Source organism: Rhinatrema bivittatum, chromosome 9, assembly GCF_901001135.1.
Source record: "Rhinatrema bivittatum chromosome 9, aRhiBiv1.1, whole genome shotgun sequence".
Taxonomy (NCBI): domain Eukaryota; kingdom Metazoa; phylum Chordata; class Amphibia; order Gymnophiona; family Rhinatrematidae; genus Rhinatrema; species Rhinatrema bivittatum.
This window is the reverse complement of record NC_042623.1, coordinates 136,587,884-136,613,850: the sequence shown is the minus strand read 5'-3', so window position 1 is coordinate 136,613,850 and position 25,967 is coordinate 136,587,884. Positions and strand designations below refer to the sequence as shown.

Sequence of the window (25,967 nt, the reverse complement as noted above, 5' to 3'; positions counted from 1 at the left end):
TTCAGCTGCCTCACCAGTCAGTGGTGGTCGAATCCGCTCTCAAGAGGGCCAAGCGTGCTTGAATCCATTCCTCAGCGCCCTCCAGGGAAGGACCACAGAACGATGGACGCTCTTGGGAGGAAGGTGTTTCAAGGCACCATGCTTATTGCCTGCATTGGTGCCTACCAGCTCTACATGAGCCAGTACTCGCTAGACATTTTGGAAACAGGTGTAGGAGGTGTCTGAACAATTGCCCCAATAGCAGTTGTGGAAAACATGAGGTCCATGCAACCTACGATATTTTCAAGACTGCATTGAAAGTCTCTGCAGTGGGAATCAACGTACACAGAATGGCATGGCTGTAGACCTCGCATCCACCTGGAGGTACAAGAAAGACTTATTGACGTGCCATGCACTGGAGAGAATCTCTTCGGAGATAGGCTGAGGGATGCGGTGGCCCAGCTTCGGGACCACTATGAATCCCTTCAACACTCTCCCCTGGTACTCCGGACCCATCATCCTCATACAGGAGGCCTTTGAGACCAGGGCCCAAGAAATCTTTCTTTCGCCAATGGAGATACTATACTCTGGTTCCTCGATCCTGTCATCACCATCAGAGCTCCCGAGGCCATTCATCTGACGACTTGTTTCAATGTAACGCCACAGCCGCGATTGTTCAGTTTCAATGGAAACCGATATGATTTTATATCTTCTTTCAAGAATGTCGGTATATAAAAGTTCTAAATAAATAAATAAATAAATTCAAGGCAGCAGAGCGCTCCCCAGCCCCAGCCGGCTCTTTAGTCAAATCCAGGGACAGGGTTTTTACAGGGCCACAGGGAGCATAAGCCAGTTTGCCCATACCTGGGATGATGAACCCTCCAGTCAAGAGCAGGCTGCAATTTGGATTGAATCCGAGTCACCCCATCTCTCAAGGACTCTCTGTCCTGGTTGCAGGTACTTTCCAATCTATGTCAGGAACCAGTCCAGATCTGGTCATGGGCCATGTCACACAGGATGGTGCTCAGTGCCATGTACCTGGCCGGAACAGAGAACGTGGAAGCGGAGAGGCTGAGTTGAGCCTTCAGACCCCACGAATGGTCCCTGGACCAGAGGGTAGCGAATCGTATATTTTGCCTCTGGGAGAGCCCAGATGTAAATCTGTTCGCGTCCCCCTGCAACAAGAAAGTACCTCAGTCCTTCTTCCTGTACAGGTCAGATGGCAAACCAGCCTTGGATGCTCTTGCCCATCATTGGGTCATGGGTCTTCTGTATGTGTATTCTCCAATTCCCTTGGTGGTGAAGACTCTCTTGAAGCTTCACGAGGGCAGAGGTACAATGATTCTCATAGCCCCTCATTGGCTGAGACAGGTCTGGTTTCCACTCCTGCAGGAGTTGTCCATCTGGAAATCAATCAGTCTGGGGACTTCCCCAGATCTTATCACGCAAGATCAGGGCCAACTGTGGCATACCAACCTCCAGGTACTGTTGCTCATAGCCTGGAAACTGAGATGTTGATTCTGTAGCCGCTTGATCTTTCAGAAGATGTGTCTACAGTTCTAGTGGCTTCTAGAAAGCCTTCCACTAGAAAGTCCTACGGACTGAAGTGGAAGAGATATTCTGTGTGCTGTGAGCAAAAGGCTCTAGATCCATTCTCCTGCCCCACACAAAAACTGCTTGATTACCTTCTAACCTTTCAGAGGCTGGCTTGAAAACCAACTCTGTTAGAGTTTATCTAAGTGCAATTGCGCATACCACCAAGGTATAGATGGTATGCCTATCTCTGTACAGCCTATAGTTGTACGTTTCATGCAGAGACCAGATCATGATAGTCTTTATAAAAGGCTACTTCAGTTATTTTCCAGTAGCTTCAAATTATTCTTTGTGCTAATAAGATAGCTATGTAAACAACATTTTCTTATGTGCTTCAACTTAACTGAGACCTTGAGAGGGAGTAAGAGAATGACTGTATCAAGAAGGATGAGGGTTTAATTTGAAACATGAGGAATAAACTGTGAGAAGAGAACGAGGTAATTTCAATACTAAGAATCATGAGAGCTCTCTGGACTTGGAAGCAAGTAGAACAGATGCAATGAAACATGAATTACAATGTACTGATTGCTAAGATGGATTAGTTGTAATATGTTTTGTTATCTGTATTAGCTAGCAGAATAATTTGTATTGGAGCATTTCGCTCTATATGTGTTAATTCTGTCCGAAAATTATGAATGTTATTTTGTAAACCGTTATGATCTTGATATGGAACGACTGTATATAAAATGTCTAAATAAAAAAGTTCCAGCAAAATTGAATCTGGTGTCTGAGACATCTGGCATTCAAATGCAGGCAATATAAAATGTAAATACGTTTTTGCCAGAACTGTTGGATTGGAGGGCAAAATTATAATGTGCATGTAAGTGCCCTCTGCCTGACATCCTTTCTAATACATGTTAGACAAAGCTACATTAAGGAGTAGATTTTCAAAAGCCTACGTGCACCGGGCCTATTTTAAGAAGGTGACACGCGTATGTCCCAGGGCTTTGAAAAGGAGAGGGGGTGGGGCAGGGCAGGGTCAGAGGCTCCCGGCACAGCGGCCATTTGCACCCCCTTGCACGCGCCAACCCCCAATTTTATAACATGTGCGCACGCATGTTGTAAAATGCGCAACCTTTTAAAATCTACCCCTAAATGTTTAGGTCCTGTACGATGTGATATGTCTTTATGAATTATTTTAAAGGATATTAATCTGAAATTACTGTCATGTCGCAATACTTCCATAAGTGTAAACATTTTTTTGCCATTATATATCTTCAGGCTTAAGCCCTAAATCCATGTGTACTTTCAAAAAATTGTACATCATAAATAGATTATAGCTTTCTTTTAAAGTCAACATATTTGAGCATTAATGGACTAGTTCTTTATTTTTGCATGGATGCTTATTACACGCCATGCCATCTGGATTTGTGGTGGTTGTGCTTTGAGAAGCTATTTATCAATCAGGCTGAACATGCTGTATTGGACAATTCATTTAAGACTAACCAGTTTGCTTTCACATTAACAGGGTAAAAAAGATGTCGCCCAGATCTTCAACAACATTCTAAGACGGCAGATTGGTACACGAACCCCCACAGTGGAGTACATTTGTACCCAACAGAACATACTTTTTATGTTATTGAAAGGGTAAGTATTCATATGAGAGCTTTGCAACAAACCATTTGGTATAACTTGTTTCACTGTGGTTTTGCAATAGCCTTTTACAATTTCAAAAGCATATATACAATTACAATGGAATCCTATTATAGTCCACTCTTTTTTTGAAAAAAGTTCTGCTGAGAGAGTAACTTTCCCTTCCATTTTGTTGAAATAATGGACACATGCCCGTACATATGACACTGAAAGAAAATCATTGTTATTAATTTGAAATGTGTGTTTGAGTTTTAAGGTGTCACAAAATTCATGAATGTGGACACTTTCTAGAGACGACGATGTCCAGAAGTTAATGGAAAGTGTCCACATTCATGAATTTTGTGAAAAGAAAAAGGATTATTGAGCGTAATCTGAGTTGACAGTATGATCTAAGTGCTCTTGAGGAAGCTTATAGCAAAACATCAGCCTGTGTTGAGCCAAGATCTTAGTGTTATAACTCTACAATTCAAGTTTTAAATGCAAACAAAATGAACTTAAAAAAATGTTTTACGCATATGATGTAGAGGTCCAGGTGGCCCTTGTTTAAAAAGGGTACACCGTAAGGCTTGCTGATGCATTTTACTGTAGTGTATTATAAGAAGCTCACAGTACTTACTGAAAGATTTTTAAGATGGTTTGCTTATTTTGAGTTTCCTTGCACTAAGATTGAGTATCAGGGTGGAAATTTGGGGCGCTTGTATTACCTTCATCTTATTACCAATTGAACAAGCATTAACATATAGTACAGACAGAGCAGTGACTGGAGTACTATTACTAGACACATTTAAATTTGCCAGGCTAACCCATCTCGACTGTGAGAAGGTCTCCAAAATCTGTTAATAGAAAGAGGGCCATAATGCCTTTTTCCCTGAATAACTGAAGTTGTACTCTGCATAGCAAACAGCAGTAGACACAGAAGAAAGTTCCGGATCCAATTCAAATTCAGTCCAATATATGCTAAAATTCAACAAAGTTTTGAGCAAGGGAGCAGGCAAATGACAAGCCCTTTGCCACAACCCTCCACCACTGGCCCGCCTCCGGTGGACCCACTGACAGTGAGGCTATGTTTAAAGGGCTGGCATACACTTAAGGATAACATTACTCTGGAGGAGGCCAAGCTACGAAACCCTGGGATCAAAACATCTCATCCCGATAGCAACAATGGCAGAACATAGTACTGAAATCAGGTAAACGAAACTGCAGTCACCTGAAGTCACACATGGAGGAGTGCACAAAGGACCTTGCTCCTTAGTTGCACTTCTTTGTGTGTGCGATTGAGGTGCATGCCCCTCTGGTGGATCTGTGACAGGATAGGGATAGAAAAAGATAAAAGGCTTTTGGCACCAGAAGAGGTGTGGAGTAACGTGCCTAACTGTCATCTGTCCTTGGGATGATCCCTGTTGGAGCTAAAGAAGCAGCAGCCAGTGCCTGGACAGGGTTCTGTGGCTGATGCCACAGAACTTATAGGGCAGCTTTGGCCCAAGTACATGTTTCCTTCTTGGCACAGAAAGGTCCCCATGGTGCTGACACACTTATTCTATCCAGATGCAAGTCTTCCTAGGGCTTCATCTGTGGTGTTGGCACAAAGAAGCCACTCTTAGGCACACTCAGCACAGAGGTCCACAATGGAAGCACCGACTTGGACACCATGACACCACTAAGGAAGGCATCTGACCAGCTTCTTGTGCAAAGGACTTTAGGAGAAGCCTAAGTGCAGAGTCTGATCACAATCGACTAGAGCACTTTGGTCCTGGAACCGAGCATTTTGAAAGTGCCACAGAGTAAAAATGAGTTTCCTTAGAGGATGTATTTACTCCAGTCCTGGCACAGAGGGCACCTCAGCCCGTAGAACAGCTAACAGACTAGGTGCACAATTTCTTTGCCTCATTGACTTCTGAAGTTAGAAGGAATTTCGAACTTCTCCTATCCAACATGGAGGAAGTGTACCTGCATAGTGAGACTCCATTCAGTTCAATGCCAATGTGCACCTTGCTGCAAGAGTTGCCATCCATAGGTTTCAGCCTCCAACAGTTAAGAAGGTTTCTCCTTCTCCTGGGGAGTTCCACAATGAATTGGAGGATGAAGGAGCTTTAGCCCAGTCTGCTCCTTCCTGTTCGTAAACCCTCCAGGGCAACCGAGGTCTCCATCTCAATCATCATCTTCATCATCCAGGTCAGGTCAGAGGAGCTTTTCACTGGGATTCTGTTGAACTCTTTGTCTAATTTACCACAGTACTCCTTTCATCCAGAAGATCTTTGCTACTCTCAGTTCCTGGACAAGTTATTAAACATGCTTGACATCAGTGTCTGTAAGGAAGCAGATCTTAGAACAGATGTCTTTGGACTTCTGCAGTCCCTAAAATTGCCAGCTGATTCTGCACTGATTCTGGCACACAAGTTGCTTCAAGACCTTCTATCAAAGATTTGCCTTCCAATGACCTGTAAACTCGAAGTGCAGGCTGACCCTGGTTTTAGAGTAGTCCAAATTCCACACCATTCAATAGTTGTGGATTCTGCGCTCAAGCCATCTAAATGAAAGCTGGAACATTCCAGTACGCCCCCTGGGAAAGACTCAAAGCTTTTGGATACGTTTAGAAAGAAAGTGTTCCAGAGTTCCATGCTAAGTCCCTGGATCATGGCGCTCCAGTTGTATATGGTTCAATACCTTCATGAATATGTGAAAAAGTTGAAATCCTTGACAGTCACCACATATGAAACAGACTGGCATTCATCAGGCATTGGAGGATGTGGAAGAGTGTACAAAATATATGATTATCTGTCTATGAAGCATTTTATACTACACCCAGCGCATAGTGGTGGCCATTCAATCATGAAGACTGGCACGATTGAGAGCTAATAATCTGCATGAAGATTACATGATTGTGTTGCAGACGTCCAGTAGTCATTGGTCAGAGGGAGGGGATCAACCTATTCTGGCTAGACAACAGTTCTTCTCTTATAAGTGATCATTTTTTCAGAGATACCCCTTCCATTTGTTCCATCACCAGGCCCCGCCTACTCTGCAGCAGCAGTAGCTTTTTGCTAAAGGGCGTCAGAGGGAATTGCATCAAGCAAAGGCTCCACAACAGACACAGCTAAAGCTGGGACCCAGTTTTTGATGGCTCTGAAGCCTATCTCCCCACTCCTGTTGATAAGGGAAGAATCCAATCCATCCTACTGGAATGGCAGAAGATGACTAAGGGGCCAGTAAGTCCTAAGGATTGTAGGCTTTGGTTACCATTTCCATTTTCTTGCCTTCCTCCAATCCAGTGTTGGGTCTTCAGTTTAGACTTGTCTCAGTCGACATAGCTTCAAATGGAAGTGGAGTCCCTTCTTCAGAAAGTTATTGAGCTAGTTTCTTTCCTGGAGAATGGTCTAGATTTCTACCTCCAATATTTCTTTATACCCAAGAAAATGGGAAGATTGAGACCACTTCTGCATTTACAAAGTCTGAACAAACTGTTGGCATGGGATAAGTTCAAGCTAAATTCCCTTCAGACAATTCTGCATTTTATTCTGGAGATTGGATGTGTGGCTTAGATCTCAATGATGCATATACATATATCCCCATTGCCCCTACTCAAGGGAAGTTCCTTGGGTTTGTGGTGAAGAAAGTGCATTATCAGTACAGAGTACTGACCTTTGGCCTCTTGGCAGCCCTGAGAGTATTTATAAATTGCCTGTTAGTGGTAGTGACTGAATTAGCTATGACATATGTGGAGTCTCAAGCTGAGATACTCTAAAGAAGCAACTTGGCTCCACCAATGAAGAGTGGACTACTGGGTGAACAGGCTGTGCAAAACTGCTGTTACTTCTTGTTTTTAAGAACATATTATTTGCCATACTGGTTCAGACCAAAGGTCCATCAAACCCAGTATCCTGTTTCCAACAGTGGCCAAGCCAGGTCACAAGTACCTGGCAGGATCCCAAGGGATATTTATATTTATGGATGTATATGTGTACCCCGCCCCAGGGTATTTCTTATGTGGGCGGTCCAGATGATAAATACTTTTAAATGAATAAAAAACTGACACGTTGTCCAGACAGTAGTGGGATATGATGACAAGCACAAACGACCAAGACTCAACTTTGCAGATATCGTCAAATTGAAGCAGCTCTGATGTGAGCCAGTGAAGTCACCATAGCTCTCACTCCATGAGCATTGACAGAGTCTGTAATCTATCAGCCAGCCAGTTCATAACCATGTCCTATACAGTCCACTAGTTAATTGGACAGAGCTTGTTTGGGTTCTGTCATTTCCAGCCTGTTGGAATCAAAGGATATGTCTAGAAGTGGCAGAAGCTTTGGACAAGCAGTTTTGCACAGCCTGTTTTCCCAGTAGTCTACTTTTCATCGTGTTGACTAGATTCTTTTCAGTAAGTGCTCTGCTGCAACCTTCAGCTTGAAATTCCCCATGTGTCATGGCTAATTCAACCCTGCTTGTTGGAGACAGCAAGTTTGTGTACCTGTAAGAATAGTTCTCTGTAGACAGCAGGATGAATTAGTAGCAAGGCTTATTACCTACCCACCTCCCTGGAGAATCAACTACCTCACTTAAGGGGATGATGTAATAAACCCTGCGCTAAAATTAAATTTTTGCACAGGTTTTACTTAATGCACGCATTAAAAACAGGGGTCCCCACAGGATGCAGAAAGCTAATGGGATGGAAATCAAACAGGAGTTTAAAAAATGCACTAAATGGAAACTGTGCACTGTAATTGAGTTAAACTGAAAAATCTGCACTAATGCAGAAACGTGCTTTAAAACTGGATTAAGAAAGTCAATGTTTGAAGTTGGAAGGGGTGTAACTAAAATGATATTGCATGCAAGATTGGTACTGGGCATCCCAACTTGAGCACAGCCTCACATGCAAGGCCATTTGGTCAAGGTATGCCAAGTGAAATCAATGGGTAAGCTCTCTAGGGAAGGCACCTATAGCTGAACAGTATGCACTTTGGTGATGTGCATCTCAAATGTCTGTAGCTGCCTGTTCCAGAGAGCTTACCCTTTGATTTCATTTGGCAAAATGGCATTGCATGCAAGATTGGCACTGGGCATCTCAACTTAGGCACAATCTTGCATGCATGCTCCTTCCAACTTCAAGTGTTTACCTCTGTACTCCTGGTTTAATGCATTTAAGTGGATTTTCAGGTTAACGCCTTGGCCTTAAGTGGAGTAAAAAGTTAACTCACATTTCTTTTGGCCATGATATTCTGTTGCTGTGCCCATGTGGGTAGTGTCTTTCTACCAGACTGGGTGCAGCAATAGGATATCTTTGGCCACCATAAATGAGTTTATTCCACCTCAGACCAAAGAAGGCATAAGCTCTCCGGGAAGGCACCTTCAGCTGAATGGTATTCACTTGGTGTTTATCCCAACTTTGAAGTACTGTTCAGCTGTAGGTGCCCATCCCCGAGAGTTTACATTGGAAATGTAAATCCTCCTGGGTCTGAGGTGGAATATCACACTGGGCACAGTAAACATTTGCCACCAGAAATGAGTATACTCCATCTCAGACCCAAGAGTTAAATATCCAGTGTAAGCTCTCTTAAGGCCGTCACCAGTCACAAGTTTTCTTTGTTTTCCTGAATAGCTGGACAGTACTCGCACATGTAGTGCTAAAGTGTGTGCTGTTCAGCTGTTGGTGCTCATCCAGACAACCTATCCTTTATTTAACTAGCTACAGGTGCATTCCCCAGAGAGCTTATTCTTTTATTTTATTTGCCATTCTTTGTCAAAATAGCCTTGAATGAGAGAATGTGCCCACAAGTTGGGATGCACATGCAATGCCATTTTGGCAAAACATGGCAAATAAAATCAAAGCATAAGCTCTCTGGAGTGGGCACCTTCATCTGAACAGTATGCACTTTGGCACTGTGCCCCCAGCTTTGGCATCCTGTTCAGCTTTACGTGCCTCCCCCCAGAGAGTTTATGCTTTGTTAAGCTAGCTGCAGTTGCCCACCCAAAAGAGCTTATGCTTTGATTTGACTTGCTATTCTCTGCTAAAAGGGCCTTGGATGCAAGAATTTGCTCTTTGAAGTAGGCATTTATAGCCTAGCTGAACAAAGTGTAAGCTCCCTGGGGTGGGCATCTATAGTTAAATAGTATGCCAAAGTTGGATACAGAGTGCCTGTGCACTGTTCAGCTGTAAGTGCCCTCTCCATGAGCACTGCAAATTAAATTATCTCATGGCCAAAGTTATTCTATTGCTGTGCCCAGTGTGGTAGAAACAGCTAGTAACTACCACACTGGGCACAGCAATAGTATAATATTGCAACCATAATGTGAGTTAAATTTTACTCCTGTCTGGCCCAGGAGTTAAATTTCCAGCGTTAATGAACTGTTTTTAGTGGTCTGACCTTTAATGCATTCTTTTATATGGGATTTGCATGTACCTATACTAATCTTAGCGCTGGTTTATACTCCTGTTTTAGCGTGCATGTTTTAGGAGTTAAACCCCACATTACATATCAGTTACTTATGCCAGAAAAATGTGCATTAAAATAGGTGTAAAAACCTGCGCTAATGTTAATGTCCTTTATTACATCGGCTCCTCTAGCTTAAATTGTGCAAAAGACTGAAGGGCTCACAAGGCAGCAAATGTGCAGGAACTCACACATGCACTCAGTAAAGTTTTATTGAGTTATGAGGGTTAAGTCCATTCGGTGCTATAGAATATTGTCATTCACGTTCTATGACTAATTTATTTTTCTGTCTATGGAGAACACTATTTACAGATAAGAAAACATGCTTTCCAGTCCTAGATAATTAGTGGCTATTATCCATTGTGTCAGTCTACATTTTGATTGATTATCCTATAATCTCTTGGCAAATCAACTTACTGCTGGCTCTGACTCTTTAGGATTGCCGTGCTTTTACCACCCATTTAAGTCTCTTAAAAAATAATAATAATTTAAAGCAATAGTTCCATTACACTATCAATTTGCCTGTTTCTTGCCTCCATTGCATCCTCTATTGGGGTGTTTACTAACTCTTACATCTTTTGTGAATCTTTTTTTTAAATACTTTTTTTGAATAGATGCTGTACTTTATATGTTATAGTCCCAAAAAACAAAGTGGAAGCCGATCCACAGTAGCTATACAGTGATAAAAATGAAGAAGGATCGGTATAAAAAGGACTTTTATTAAATCTTGCCCGACTCTGGCCGAGTTTCGCTCTCCAAAGAGCTGCCTCAGGGGCTACTAGAAACAATCGGGCAAGATTTAATAAAAGTCCTTTTTATACCGATCCTTCTTCGTTTTTATCACTTCATATGTTATAGCCACATCCTTTGCTTTTAAAAAAAAAAATCTCTCTTCTGGAATGCAGTTTGTAACAGTTTATATTGCATTCATATTTTTCATCACATATCGCTGTGATAGCATGGATTTTTGATAAATAGCAGTACCCTAATTTACTTAGACACTCCCTCTAGTAAAAATGTATGTGGGAGGAATTCTCAAAAACTGAACACAAATATCCTCTCAGAAAATAAATAAAATAGAGGAACTTAGTAAATTAGTTTAACTGCTTACTGAATTATGTGAACAATATTTTAAAATGCATTAGAACATAAGAAATTGCCATACTGGGTCAGAGTAAGGGTCCATCAAACCCAGCATCCTGTTTCTAACAGTGGCCAATCCAGGCTACAAGTACCTGGCAATTACCCAAACACTAAGTAGATCCCATGCTTACTAATCTAGAAAAAGCGACAAAATTGTACTATTTGATTTTATATCTGCTTGTGTGACATTCTTTTTCTTAGTAGTTTCTGTCATTTTTTAGGTATGAATCCCCGGAAATCGCTCTAAACTGTGGAATAATGTTAAGAGAATGCATCAGACATGAGCCGCTGGCCAAAATCATCTTGTGGTCAGAGCAGTTCTATGATTTCTTCAGATATGTGGAAATGTCAACATTTGACATTGCTTCAGATGCTTTTGCCACATTCAAGGTACTTTGCAACCCAAGCTGCTCCTGTTCTTATTGCTCCTGTTTCTAATTTGACAATCTGACATATACAGTGGCTGTAGAAAGTCTGTACCCTCTTCAAAATATGCACCGTTGATTAGTAGCCTGGAAGTAAAATGTTTTAAACCAGTGTTTATTCCATATATCCACACATCCTACCCCACAACTTCCAAATGAAAAATATATCCCAAAATTCCTTAAAAAATGAAGTAAAAACAAAAAGAACAATATGGTTGGATAAATGTCCACCACACCTACCTTGTACTTCTGGAGAAATCCTAAATCCTTAAAGCTGTGGTGTAACCAATTGCCTTTGAAAGCACTGTGAGGAACTGCGGGATTTTGAAAGTTGTCTGGCATTGTATGAAGCAGGTTTGAGCTGTGCTGGCTCATGAGGGATTGGGGAAGCGAGGATTTAGTAGCATCCCAGGTACTGTGAACAGGGCTAGGCCCAGCCAAACTTCCATTGGCTGTGAGTAAACCCACCCCACTTACACAGCTATGCTTAAATAATAGCCTCGAAGTGCTATTGCCGGCACAAAGCCTCAGGAGAGTTTGCAGTGGACATTGATTTGATGTAGCACTAGAAGGACTGCTTGCTATTATTCTGGGTTTCTCTCTCTGCCTCTGGGTAAGGGAATCCATACCCTGTCTATTTTGGTTATTCCCTCCTATAGCCATAAGTTAGGAAATACCTGTTTTTGCTTTGGTTCCCTACATTAAAGAACCAGTGCAAGTGCAGCTACTGAGTGGTCCTTTTTTCTCTAACAAGTGCACACCAAATGAATTGGCACTACCTGTGTTAAAATGCACTGATTCACATGACAGGTAAATTAATTTGGCTGAGTAGTGCCTTTCAAAGCAGAGATCCAACCATGAGCACCAAGTAGCTGTCAAATTTTGGGATAAAGTTGTGGAAAGGCACATTTCCTTGGATAGGTATAAAAGAATTGCAAAGTCCTTGAATATCCCTTGGAGCACAGCCAAGACATTTAAGAAATGAAAGGTGTATGGCACCATGAAGACACTGCCTGGATCAGGCAGTCCCTTCAAACTGGCTGACCGAGCAAGGAGACTGATCAGGGAGGCAGCCAAGAGGCCAATAGCAACTTTCAAAAAGCTACAGGCTTCTGTGTCCAAGAATGGTCAAAGTGTACTTGTAACAAAAATATCGCAAGTATCCACAAATCTGGCCTGTATGTTAGGGTGGCAAGAAGGAAGCCATAGTCAAGGAAGCCCACCTTGAATTCTGTTTGAATTGGGCAAAGGAGCACTTAGAGATACTGACGCCATGTGGCTAAATGTTTTGTGGTCTTACAAAACTAAGAGTTTTTTGGCCTGAATATAAAGTGTTACATTTGACACAAACCCAACACAGCCCATTACCTGGAAAACACAATCCCTGCTGTGAGGCATGGTGGTGGCAGCATTGTGTTATGAGGATATTTCTCATCAGCAGGGTCTGGGGCAGTGAATAGAAAGGAAAGTAAATGGAGAAAAGTACAGAAAAGTCCTTGAGGAAAATCGACTGCCCTCTGCAGGAAAGCTGAAACTGCGGTTGAAGTTCACCTTTCAGCATGACGATGACCTAAAGCTACACTACGGCTTGAGGTCAGGGCTCTGACTAGGCCACTTCAGGACATTTACCTTTTTGTTCCGAAGTAGCCCAATCAGAACCCTGACCTCAAGCCAATCAAAAATCTGTGGAATGAACTTGAAGCTTGCTATCTATCAACACTCCCCAAGGACCTTGATAGAGCTTGAACAGTTTTGTAAAAAAAATGGTCTAATATTGACAAATCTAAGGGTGCAGAGTTGGTGAAGATCCATCCTAACAGACTCTCACTGTAACTGCTGCCAAATATGCTCCACCGACTATTGACTCGGAAGGGTGGAGACTTATCCAATTGTTGAATTTTAATTTTGTTTTGTATATATTTTGTTCCCCACTAGAACATTTTTGACTCTGAAAGGTGTGGAGTGGAGTGTGTTGATGGAAATATAGTCCTCATTTAAATGCATGAAAGTCTGATGCATTGACACTAAAATGTCAAAAATATTCAAGGGGTATCAACTTTGGATAGCCATTGTAGAGCATGCTAGACTTTAAAAGTTATTAAAAAAGAAAGTTATCACTTGTTAATTGTGTATCCATCTTAGCTTCCCCCTTCTCAGCCTTTCTTATTACTTTGACCTGACTCTGCAGCAGAACACTTTGATGAGAGAACAGATCAGGACATGCATTCCTCTCCAGAGGAGACCAAAAGAAAAGCTTATTTGGTCTTCCTGGTTCTCCTCTCCTTGCCACCATATTTTCTTTGCGAACACATAGGCCAAGCTCTATATAGCAGGGTTTCTCAACTGAACCCACGAGACACACCTAGCCAGTCAGGCTTTCAGGATATCCCCAACGAATTTGCATGAGAGAGATTTACATGCATTTCCTCCATTGTTTGCAGATCTATCTCATGCATATTTGTTGTGGATATCCTGAAAACTTGATTAGTAGGTGTCCTGAGGACTGGGTTGAGAACCACTGCTATATAAATCTCCCTTAATCCCAGAGAGCAGATTATAGCAGTTTACGGAGCTACTTATTTAACTTTTTAGTAGTCTGGCAGGTGACTCTACAAGTAGTCAATATGTCATCCACCACATTTGCGCTCTAAGTGCTACCAGCCCTGGCAGAAGAGAAATGAAGTTATTGCATTTTTACAACAGTCAAAAAGGCTTTTCTTGCCTCCCAGTGAGATGCAATTTAGTAGCGCTATTTTATAAACTGCTAAATTTTTAAAAAATGTTTTCACAAAACGGTGTAAATAGCCATTTAATCCCAATTTGTCAACTATTATAGATTTTAAAGCATAGCCAGTGGGTACTAATATACATGCCTTCATGTAAAAGATTACAGATATGTAGTAATTACATTAAAAATATAGATATGGAACACTATAGTTTCATTACTTAGAAACTAGTCTTCCTGTTTCAGTAGTAATTTCAGCAGATCATGAATGTTTGTTTTCCTGTGCTGCTTCTGTGCCTCCTGTATTGAAGATGTTCTGCTAAATTAAATAAATAAATAAATCCCCGTCAACCTCTTTACCCTCCCCCTCCCCCCAATGCCTGATCCCTTCTTCCCTCTTATCCTTCTACCCCCTCTAATCCTAATTACCCCTCCCTACCTCCTCACCCTCCTCCCTTTTCTTCCCCCCTCCTACCTTTTTCCCTTCATCCCTCTTATCCTGTTACCCCTCCTAATCCTATTAACACACCCTTGTACATAATATTTTATATTATTTGCTATAACCAATATCCTGTTTATTCTGTACTTTCATAATTTATTTTATATATATACCAATATTTAACTACCTTGTTCTTATGTAAAAGTGTTATCTGTTCCCTGTAAAGGCCATGCCTAAATGATAGTTACACTATCATAGTTTTAAGTTATCTGTAAACCGATACGATGTGCAAACGGTTGTCGGTATATAAAAGTTTCTAAATAAATAAATAAATTAATGGTTAGAACAATTTATTTAGATTTGTATATTCTGCTTTTCGGCACTTCAAAGTATACATCAGAGTGGATTACATTAAGGTACTATAGGCATTTCTAAATAATGGGGGTCCATGGTTGCCACTTTAAGCAGATATTTTAGACTGGAAGGCCACCAGATAGTTCCATTCAAGATACTTGTTTATTTTTATGGCTGCCAAATAGTTTCCTGTTAACTAAATCTGCACTGCAATGATGTATATAGGGTACCACACACTCTTTGATTTAATGATGAATTAACAGAAGCAGAATTTGTTCAAATTGAGGACTCTGTGTTAACATGCACTGTCGAGGAGATCTGACTGAGATCTTGCCTCATAGTCTGACATGATATCCTCAGAAGAATAGTTGACAAATTGTCAGTGTACAACACCAGTTAGAACATAAGAACATAAGAAATTGCCATGCTGGGTCAGGCCCAGGGTCCATCAAGCCCAGCATCCTCTTTCCAACAGAGACTAAATCAGGCCACAAGAACCTGGTAAATACCCAAACACCAAGAAGATCCCATGCTACTGATGCAATTAATAGCAGTGGCTACTCCCTAAGTAAACTTGATTAATAGCCGTAAATGGACTTTCCCTCCAAGAACTTATCCAAACCTTTTGTGAACCCACCTACACTAACTGTACTAACCACATCCTCTGGCAACAAATTACAGAGCTTAATTTGCATTGAGTGAAAAAGAATTTTCTCCAATTGGTCTTAAATGTGCTACTTACTAACTTCATGGAATGCCCTCTAGTCCTTCTATTATTCGAAAATGTAAATAACCGATTCACATCTAGTCGTTCAAGACCTCTCTTGATGTTAAAGACCTCTATCATATCCCCCCTCAGCCGTCTTTTCTCCAGGTTGAACAGCCCTAACCTCTTCAGCCTTTCCTCATAGGGGAGCTGTTCCATCCCCTTTATCATTTTGGTTGCCCTTCTCTTTACCTTCTCCATTGCAACTATATCTTTTTTGAGATGCGGCGACCAGAATTATATACAGTATTCAAGATGCAGTCTCACCATGGAGCGATACAGAGGCATTATGACATTTTCCGTTTTATTAACCATTCCCTTCCTAATAATTCCTAACATTCTGTTTGCTTTTTTGACTGCTGCAGCACACTGAGCCGAAGATTTTAAAGTATTATCCACTATGATGCCTAAATCTTTTTCCTGGGTAGTAGCTCCTAATAAGGAACCTAACATCATGTAACTACAGCAAGGGTTATTTTTACCTATATGCAACACCTTGCACTTGTTCACATTAAATTTAATCTGCCATTTGAATGCCCAGTCTTCCAGTCTTGCAAGGGCCTCCTGTAATGTATCACAATCCACTTAACTACTCTGAATAATTTTGTATTGTCCACAAATTTGATAACCCCACTCATCGTATTCTTTTCCAGATCATTTATATATATATATTGAAAAGCACCGGTCCAAGTACAGATCCCTGAGGCACTCCACTGTTTACCCTTTTCCACTGAGAAAATTGACCATTTAATCTTACTCTGTTTCCTGTCTTTTAACCAGTTTGTAATCCACGAAAGGACATCGCCTCCTATCCCTTGACTTTTTAGTTTTCTTAGAAGCCTCTCATGAGGGACTTCACTACATCTACCGGTTCACCTTTATCCACATGTTTATTAACCCCTTCAAAAAAATGAAGCAGATTTGTTAGGCAAGACTTCCCTTGGGTAAATCCATGTTGACTGTGTTCCATTAAACCATGTCTTTCTATATGCTCTACGATTTTGATATTTAGAATAGTTTCCACTATTTTTCCCGGCACTGAAGTCAGGCTCACTGGTCTATAGTTACCTGGATCTCCCCTGGAGCCTTTTTTAAATATTGGAGTTACATTGGCTACCCTCCAGTCTTCAGGTACAATGGATGATTTTAATGATAGGTTACAAATCTGTAACCCTCATTGTCTTAGAGGAGTTGGGAACCCAACTAAGAGGAATAGTACTGCATGTGGAGGCTAGAAAAGAATGAATGAATTAAGTTATGAATGGTAAATGTCCTGAAGCATGGTAATACATGGCAATACATTTTTTGCCCTCAAGTCCATGTGACACTCTATGTGGGAGTGTTTATTTAAATTTGTTTGAAAGTGTCGTCATGACATCTGTCTGAAGTGTTTTCACCCTTATAAGCTATTTTATTTTTATGATTCTTCAGTGAGATGTTACATTCATTATATAACTGACAAAAATGTTTTTCCTTAAGGCTTACCAGTTTCTTCCAACTTTTTTCGACTTCCAGATTAATCGTAGCAGGCCTCTACCATTCAGCAGTGCTATGAGCCTTCAGCATTTGCAATCATCCAAGTTTTCCCCTTTTTTAAAAAAAATTTTATTTATTTATTTAGCATTTTTTTATATACCGAGGTATAGCAGACATTGCCTTCACTCCGGTTTACATTTACAACAACCTGTTACATTTAAATCAATAATGGAATAACAAACTGATTCAGAACAATAAACTAATACCATCCAACATATACATTATAATTAGGAATATGACTGTGATCAAATCTTGTATGGGGATGGTTGATACAGAAAAATCGAGAAAGGTTTCTGTAAGTCGGGGAGGATGTCGTAGGGGGGAGAATGCATGCCCGAAGTGTGGCATGCAATGGAAGTGAACTATAGATTTATCATTAGCTGTCTTTGAATGTGCAATCTTTGCAAGACTTGGTGAGTAGCCAAGTTTTAAGATCTTTTTTAAAAGATTTAAAGTTTTCTTGAGAGTTGAGGTGATGAGGTAACGAGTTCCATAATTTTGGGCCGATGATGGAGATGGCTCTGTTTCTTGTGGAGGACAGTTTGGCTTGTGGTAGTGATGGGACATCAAGCTGAAGTTTACTCGTTGACCTTGTCGTACGTGAAGACCTGTGTAAATGTATAATATTGTCCAGGGCTGTGTAGTCTGCTTTATGAATAGTCTTGTGTAGGATTGTGAGAACTTTGTACTCTATTCTTTTCTCTACCGGTAGCCAATGTAAATTGTAGAGTACTGGTGTGGTCAGATTTTCTTTTACCAGTCAGGACTCTGGCAGCTGCATTCTGAAGTAACTGCAGTGGTTTTAAGGTCGATTTGGGAAGACCTATTAAAAGACCTATATCCCCTCCCAGAGTTCTTCAGTCATTGCAGTGACAACTCTGCAGGGAGCCATGCACCAGGGCTCCTTCCAAAACCTTGTAAATATGGTCCCCAGGTATGGCTAGTAGGTGTTGCCATTGCACAATGATTAGGACCCTTCCCTGGGAGAGATATAACCTGAAAGATTGATCCTGTGTCCTTCAAATGGCAGTTCACAACACTACCATGAAGCCACCAGGTCTGACGATGTGTTTAAATAAAATGCATCCAGTGATTTGGCCTCTTGCCATATGGATGGTCCCAGTTTCGATTCCCAAATCAAGTTTTCCGCACCCCAGCTCGGCTGGAGCAGGGGATACTGTGAAGACAGCATTCAGTCCCTGGGGGAATAGTCATCAATAAGGGAAAGTTCTGGTGGATAGGAGCTTTAATGCATGGCTTCCAATCTCACAACCATTGCTGCAGTGACCAGTGAGAGAGATGGTCTCTTAAAATAGGGGAAAAATTCCCAGGTAGTTGCAAATGAAAGCTGATGGCACTAGTTCTAAATCATCTGGAAGAAAAACAAGAAAGGAAGAACTGCCAGGCCAAAAAAAAAATGTATCCAAAGGCATTAACAGTATATAAAAATGAATAATTTAAAAAATGTCAGTTCTCCATTTATTGGTATATAAAGAAACCTAGTGAAAAGTGCCTGACGTGGCTCTGGGTAGTCTGGACTATATCGGCCTGTGTGTATGGGTGCTTCTGCTTGTGTGTGACTGTGATCACCTGTGTATGTGTGTGTTTGGGGGGCCTGTGGGATGCCTGTGTGTGTGCATATGCATGTGCGAACCAGTGTGTGTGTGTGCCAGTGCTTGTGTGTGCCAATGCCTGCCTGCCTGTCTCTGTGAGTGAGAGCATGAGAGACAGGGCTTCGCAGACAGAGCATATTAGCGAACAGTACTTGGTGGTGGTCAGATTATCTGGTCAATAGCCAGATAATCTGTCCTTTGCCTGTGAGTGTTTAGGTGAGCTTTTGTGTGTGCCTGTGTGTGTATGGGTGTATGCATGTGTGTGTTGGGGGGGGGCGGCCTGACAGACAGAGCAGATTGTCTTTGCACCGTGCACCTTCAACTGTTCTGGACACCATCTGGTGGCCAAACAGACACGAAAGTATGTTTGACATTTGTGCAGCTGGTAAATGCATCTTTTTTTTTTCTCATGTTTTTTCCAGAATTTTAAAGCATTATTAATTTCAAATTGGCAGACTGTCACATGAGCTGTCCAATCCTTGGTGCTGAACAACAGTGAAACATGTTTTAATAAACCTCTAGGCTTATTGATAATTTTATTTGTTTTAGGATCTGCTTACGAGACACAAACTACTCAGTGCAGAATTTTTGGAACAGCATTATGATAGGGTAAGTAAATACCTTTGTTTTTAGGAATGCAGTGTTTATATACACAAATGTGTCCACAACAAAAACTAGCTAATCAGCAACCACATATATTCCTGATGCTTTGCATGCATGTTGTGTGACTATCTTCCTGATGAAAGACCTTGGAAAATGCTGAATAGAGAACTTTGATGTATTCACCTTAGTTCTGAAATATCTCTTATTGCCATCATGAATTGTTCCCAAGTTCTGAGTTCCATGTTCAAGGACACAATTCTTTAGTTTTACATTTACATTAACACTATTAAAAGTAATATAAATTAAGCCTGGTGACGTCTCATTTGGCAGATGAATGCTGTTTTTCTTCAGATATAGAATTTAATAATTCACACTACTACTTTTGTTTAATGATCATGATTGAACAAAGGTATTCTTCGACATTAATTATGCAAGTTTAGTGGGAGATTTTTTTTTTTTTTTAGCTTTTATTTAAGAGTGGTTCTGGGGTCATAACCTCATGGTATCAATTATTGGTCTCTACTTTACTTTCACTGCCCTGATAACTTCAGTGCACCATAATGATTTTGGAAATCTTTTTATTTTCTTCCTTTGTATTGATGTTTAAATTGACTTGCATGGAAGGGCATGTGGTTAGACTGCTGTTTGGCATATGATGCAGCCTTGCTTTAAGGGTAGATGATAGTTAATTACTGGGAGTAAATATATAACTGGTTCAACTTTGGGATGAGCAGCACTGAAAGTGAAGGGTAGTATTGGAACCTTAAAATCCCTTTATAAATCTATCTTAATTCATGCTCTACCTCAAAGTATTGAGTGGATCACTTCATGAAGTGATAATTAATTCTGTTAATTGAACCTCGGTATATAAAAGTTATAAATAAATAAATAATACTTTAATCTGGATCAGGTCGGATGATAGAAAAATAAAGATCCAAGTTTTTCTTAGTGCTTTCCTGTCATCAGACTGTTTCCTTTTGAATTATATATGTTGGGGGTAATTTATTCCCAAAACATAATTTCACTCAAATTAGCAATGCAGCACAATAGTGTTTTAAATAAATGTTGAAGCACTTTGTGTTGATGGACCTCATATGAAGGCACTAAGACTGCACCATTGAGTGTGGTATCTTCAGTCTTGTGATCTAAGCTAGTGCCCATAATAGGTCCAGGACAAATACAACCATAGGTCCCGAAATGTTTGTATGTGTGTGTGTATGTATTAGGGATGTGAATCGTTTTAGGACGATTAAAATTATCATCCGATAATTTTAATATCGTCTTAAACCGTTATGGAACACAATACAATACAGATTCTAACGATTTATCGTTATAAATCGTTAGAATCGTGAGCCGGCACACTAAAACCCCCTAAAACCCACCCCCGACCCTTTAAATTAAATCCCCCACCCTCCCGAACCCCCCCCCCAAATAACTTAAATAACCTGCGGGTCCAGCGGCGGTCCGGAACGGCAGCGGTCCGGAACGGGCTCCTGCTCTGAATCTTGTCGTCTTCAGCCGGCGCCATTTTCCAAAATGGCGCCGAAAATGGCGGCGGCCATAGACGAAAAAGATTGGACGGCAGGAGGTCCTTCCGGACCCCCGCTGGACTTTTGGCAAGTCTCGTGGGGGTCAGGAGGCCCCCCACAAGCTGGCCAAAAGTTCCTGGAGGTCCAGCGGGGGTCAGGGAGCGATTTCCCGCCGCGAATCGTTTTCGTACGGAAAATGGCGCCGGCAGGAGATCGACTGCAGGAGGTCGTTCAGCGAGGGTTCCGGCGCCTCGCTGAACGACCTCCTGCAGTCGATCTCCTGCCGGCGCCATTTTCCGTACGAAAACGATTCGCGGCGGGAAATCGCTCCCTGACCCCCGCTGGACCTCCAGGAACTTTTGGCCAGCTTGTGGGGGGCCTCCTGACCCCCACGAGACTTGCCAAAAGTCCAGCGGGGGTCCGGAAGGACCTCCTGCCGTCCAATCTTTTTCGTCTATGGCCGCCGCCATTTTCGGCGCCATTTTGGAAAATGGCGCCGGCTGAAGACGACAAGATTCAGAGCAGGAGCCCGTTCCGGACCGCTGCCGTTCCGGACCGCCGCTGGACCCGCAGGTTATTTAAGTTATTTGGTGGGGGATTTAATTTAAAGGGTCGGGGGTGGGTTTTAGGGGGTTTTAATGTGCCGGTTTTTCGATTTTTCGATTTTTAACGATTTTTAACGATTTTTCACGATATTTTACCCCCCCAAACGGCAACAATACGATTCCCTCCCCCTCCCAGCCGAAATCGATCGTTAAGACGATCGAGGACACGATTCACATCCCTAGTATGTATATACCGTGTTTCCCGAAAATAAGACATCCCCCAAAAATAAGACCTAGTAGAGATTTTGCCGAATTCTTAAATATAAGACCTCCCCCGAAAGTAAGCCATCCCTTGTAAACAGGAGCGGATTGACCTATCGGGGGATCGGGCTTCCCCCGGTGGGCCAGTCAATCCTGTGACGTCATTTTTTTTTTTTTTTTTTAAATAAAGTTTCCAAGGTATTAGGGGCAGACGCAAGCAGTGGTATCCCGAGGGGAGCCAATGCTCCCGGGCGCAAGGAGGCTCATGCGGCCGCTGAGCCTCCTTGCCCGAAGAAAAAGATCGCGTTCAAACGCGCTGATGCACTCCTCCTTCCTGCCTGTGCGGCCCCGGAAGTAAACATTGCTGGAGCCGCGTGGGCAGGAAGGAGGAAGTGCATCAGCGCGTGCAGAAGAGGAGGAGCCACCGCGGGCTGCTGCGAATCCCAAGTCGCAGCGGCCCAAGAAGAGGAAGAGTGGGCAGGAAGAAGGAAGAGCATCAGCGCGTGCAGAAGAGGAGGAGCCGCCGCGGGCTGCTGCGAATCCCAAGTCGCAGCGGCCCAAGAAGAGGAAGAGTGGGCAGGAAGAAGGAAGAGCATCAGCGCGTGCAGAAGAGGAGGAGCCGCCGCGGGCTGCTGCGAATCCCAAGTCGCAGCGGCCCAAGAAGAGGAAGAGGCCCGGTAGCAGGGCCGAGGAAGAGGCCCGGTAGCAGGGCTGCCGCGGCCCGAGAAGTTCAGGGCTGCTGCAGAGCCCATCCTGTGGCGACCCGCGAAGAGGAGGCCCAGAGGTGAGAGAGAGGCTGAGGGTCTGTAGAGGGTGTGTGCTTGTGTGTATGAGATGAGTTGAGAGATTGTGTGTGGGAGTGAGGATCTGAATGTTTGCAGAGGCAGCATGTGAGAGCCTCTGTGTGTGTGAGAGAGACAGCATGTGACAGTGACAGCCTATGCTTGAGCAAGACAGCATGTGGGAGTGAGAGAGCCTGTGTGTAAGAGAGTCAGACAGCATGTGCCAGTGAGAGACTGTGTGTATGAATGATTGTATGAGAGACAGCATGTGACAGTGAGAGCCTCTGTGTGTGAGAGTCAGACAGCATGTGCCAGTGAGAGACTGTGTATGAATGATTGTATGAGAGACAGCATGTGACAGTGAGAGCCTGTGTGTGTGTGAGAGAGAGAAATGCATGTGAGAATGAGAACCTGACTGTGTTTGAGGGAAGAAGATGGAGAGAAAAGAAATACGGAAGAAAAAAGGACAATATAAAAGGAATTGGCAAAAAAATAAGAAAGGGAAGGTGGGAAAAAAAAAAGCCTGTGACCAACCGATTAGAAAACTAACATCAGCCAGCAAAGGTAAAAAAAAATAAATTACTTTTTAGTGATTGGCACATGTAATCTTTGGGAATGTGCAAGAATAGTACTTTCTCTATGCGGTTCTCACAATGTACGAGATCAGCATGGAGAAAGTGGAAGCCCACGGGGCCTGCACAGAGGAGGCTGCAGAATGGGCTTCAGTGTCAGTAGCAGCAATCGGCGCCTCCCCAATAGCCATGTGGCAGCAGTGACAGTGGCAGCAAAATTACTGACATCTGGGGATGGTGGCAGTACCAGTCGGGGGACCCCTTCCAAGCAGTGTGCAGAGGTTCAAAAGCAGCAGAGTCAGCCCAAGCTGACTACCATGAATGCTGCACACTCCTACCTCTCTCTGACAGCACACTGGTGGGACATGGCTGACGCAGGGGCAGCCAGCAGCTCTACGGTATTAGACATCCCCTGAAAATAAGGCCTAGTGCATCTTTGGTAGCAAAAATTAATATAAGACACTGTTATTTTTGGGGAAACAGGGTATATATATATATATATATATATATATATGTGGGACGAATTGGACAAGGACCATGGATTCTTGGCTTAGTACATACAGGTGTGGGACGAATACGATACAGTTTACAGAAGAGTGTCTGCGGAATTAATGGAATAGAATGTGAACACATCCATGGTGCTAGATGGGATGCATCCTAGAATATTAAAGGAAAATCAGAGAAATCTGGTAGGGTAAAGGAGTGGCCCTTTGCACCCCTTTAACTTGTATGGGACCAGGCATCTAGCCTGGTCCAAGTTAAAACCCATAGAGGGAGAGAGCTCTGTGGGCAGGAGCCTGCTAGGTAGGATAAAAGCTGGAAACAAGAAGCCGCACATCTCAAAGAGAAGGCAGCTCCTGAAATCATCTCTGTCATGAAGTAAGCTATGAGAACACTGCTGGAGATAAGCTGTTGACTATTATATATGGTAATTGATGTGCATAAAGTTAGAATCTTTAAGAACGACTGGAGTCTTGTGTGGATTGTGTCTCCAGGCTGAAAATTACTAGGCTATCCCACATATGGTGTCAGTTCGGAATTATTAATATGATTTCTGCACTGTGCGACAGCACAGGCAGAAACCTAAATCTAAAAGGGAGGAAGAGAGACTAGAGAAGAAAAAGAGAATTGATTTTTTTATGACCTCCCAAAGAAGCAATGCTGCTAGCGGTGCACAAAGCACTGAGGAGTTAAAATACTGTGGCTCAGGGAAGAGCCCAAAATTCAAAGAGCTTAAAAGTTTTTCTTTAATATTCAGAGCAGTGTCTTGGGGCCTGAAGAAAAATAATAGTTGTAAAGGTTTTGTTGCATATAAGGAGAGAAGGTCCACTTCCTAAGACAGGAAAATAAAGTGAGTTATTTATTGGACAAGCAGGGCTTTCTTTTTTTTTTTAAGTTTGGCTCCTCAAAGAAAGAAGGCAAATAACTCATTTCTCTTCAAACAGAGATAAAAAAGTAAAGCTGCCAGAGTTGGTGTGCGCTTTGTTTGAACAGGGTGTAGCCCTCCCTCAGCAAGATAGTTGCTCTGCACTAGAGCTTAAGGAAGCCATAATGCAAGCTGTGCTTCAAAACCTCCTGGAAGGACAGAGGCAACTGCAAGAGAGTGCCGTAAGGTGCCAAATTTCTTGGACCTGGAATAGGTGGTGTAAGAAAAGCCTGAGTTGCAAGGACAGGGCAGCATAGTGCAAGCAAAGAGAAGGGAACTCAGGTGAATGAGCCTGCAATAACTGTGACTGAGATGCAAGAGAGCTCATGGTGGAGCTTTTCAGCCTGGCCTGAAAGAGGCAACACAGACTGCCTGGAAGGAGACAATACAGAATGGCCTGTTGGAAGCAGCACAAACTGGCCAGAGAGAGAGAGGCCAGAGAGAGAAAGAGAGGTGCTGTGGAGGAACCAGATGCAACCACTGCAGAATGGCCAGAGAGCCTCATTGCAGTTGAAGACAGAGCAGAGGGGTCAGAAAAAGTGGAAAGAGAGTTGAAGCCACCACAAGAAGAGTCCTGCCAGAGAAGGATTGGAACCTGGAGCAGAAGTTGCATTTGACGGAATGTGGGTAGGCACTGGGCAAAAGGGCTCAATGGGTGGCTGCGGTGTTTGGGGAAGAGGGGAAGAGCATGACCCTATAGTCCTAATGAGAGGGGAAGAGCATGACCCTATAGTCCCTATCCAGTGTTTAGCTGGCAGGAGGCCAAAAAAAGTACTTCCCTGGGTAGGGTCCAGGGTGAGTAGTAGCACTCACCCCAATGGGTTCAACCTGAGGGAGAGGGTATGTAAAGGAGTGGCCCTACATGCCCCACCCCCCCCCCCCCCCCCCCCTTTAACCTGTATGGGACCAGGCATCTAGCCTAGTCCAACTTAAACCCCATAGAGGGAGAGAACTCTGAGGGTGGGAGCCTGCTGTATATGATAAGAGGGCAGAACTCAGCTGGGAACAGGAAGCCTCGTGTCTCCAGGAGAAGGCAGCTCCTGAAATCCTCTCTGTCATGAACTGGAAGTAAGCAGTTTACCATTGTGTATGGTGATTGTTGTGAATAAAACTAGAATCTGTAAGAAGAAAGATTGGAGTCCTATGTGAACTGTGTATCCAGCTTGAAAGTTACTCGCTGTCTCGCAAGTAGGTTCATGGAAAGACCTGTTCAATAGATCTTTGAAGATGGGAGTGGAGGGCAGATATAGTCTCTCTTCAGAAAAATAGTAGCAGGGAGGATGTTGGAAACTACAGGCAGTCTAGTCATACCTCAGCAGAGGAGAAAATTAATGGAGACTCTTCTGAAGGAAAGAATAATGAACTATCTACAATGCAGAGGTTTGGCATCCCAGTCATATATGTTTCTGGAGTCCATTTGCATAGCTTGGTGTAATTGTTTGGCTCAGTCAACAATGTTAACCTTTTATTTTAATCAAAATATAAAATACATATATTTAAAATTCCTTTAATTCTAAATTTAAATATTACTAGGGTTACTTTCTCTGCAGTAGTTTGTTTTTGGCACCGGTATCCAAAGCCCTCTGCCTTAGTCTCATGAGATATTAATTTTTGTGATTCTTCCAACATTACCTTTCAGTATTCAGAGATATAGTTTG

At 42.5% G+C, this 25,967-nt stretch overlaps 1 protein-coding gene across 9 annotated transcripts in view; it reads left to right on the top strand.

Annotated features, from left to right (window-relative positions):
• CAB39 (calcium binding protein 39) overlaps positions 1-25,967 on the top strand; it is a 226,824-nt gene that overhangs the window by 168,883 nt on the left and 31,974 nt on the right. For all 9 annotated transcript variants that reach the window (XM_029615137.1, XM_029615130.1, XM_029615131.1 and 6 more), the window contains 3 exons: positions 3,041-3,159; positions 10,955-11,123; positions 19,141-19,200. In XM_029615137.1, coding sequence (XP_029470997.1) covers positions 3,041-3,159; positions 10,955-11,123; positions 19,141-19,200 — 348 coding nt within the window. The remainder of the gene's footprint in view (positions 1-3,040; positions 3,160-10,954; positions 11,124-19,140; positions 19,201-25,967) is intronic.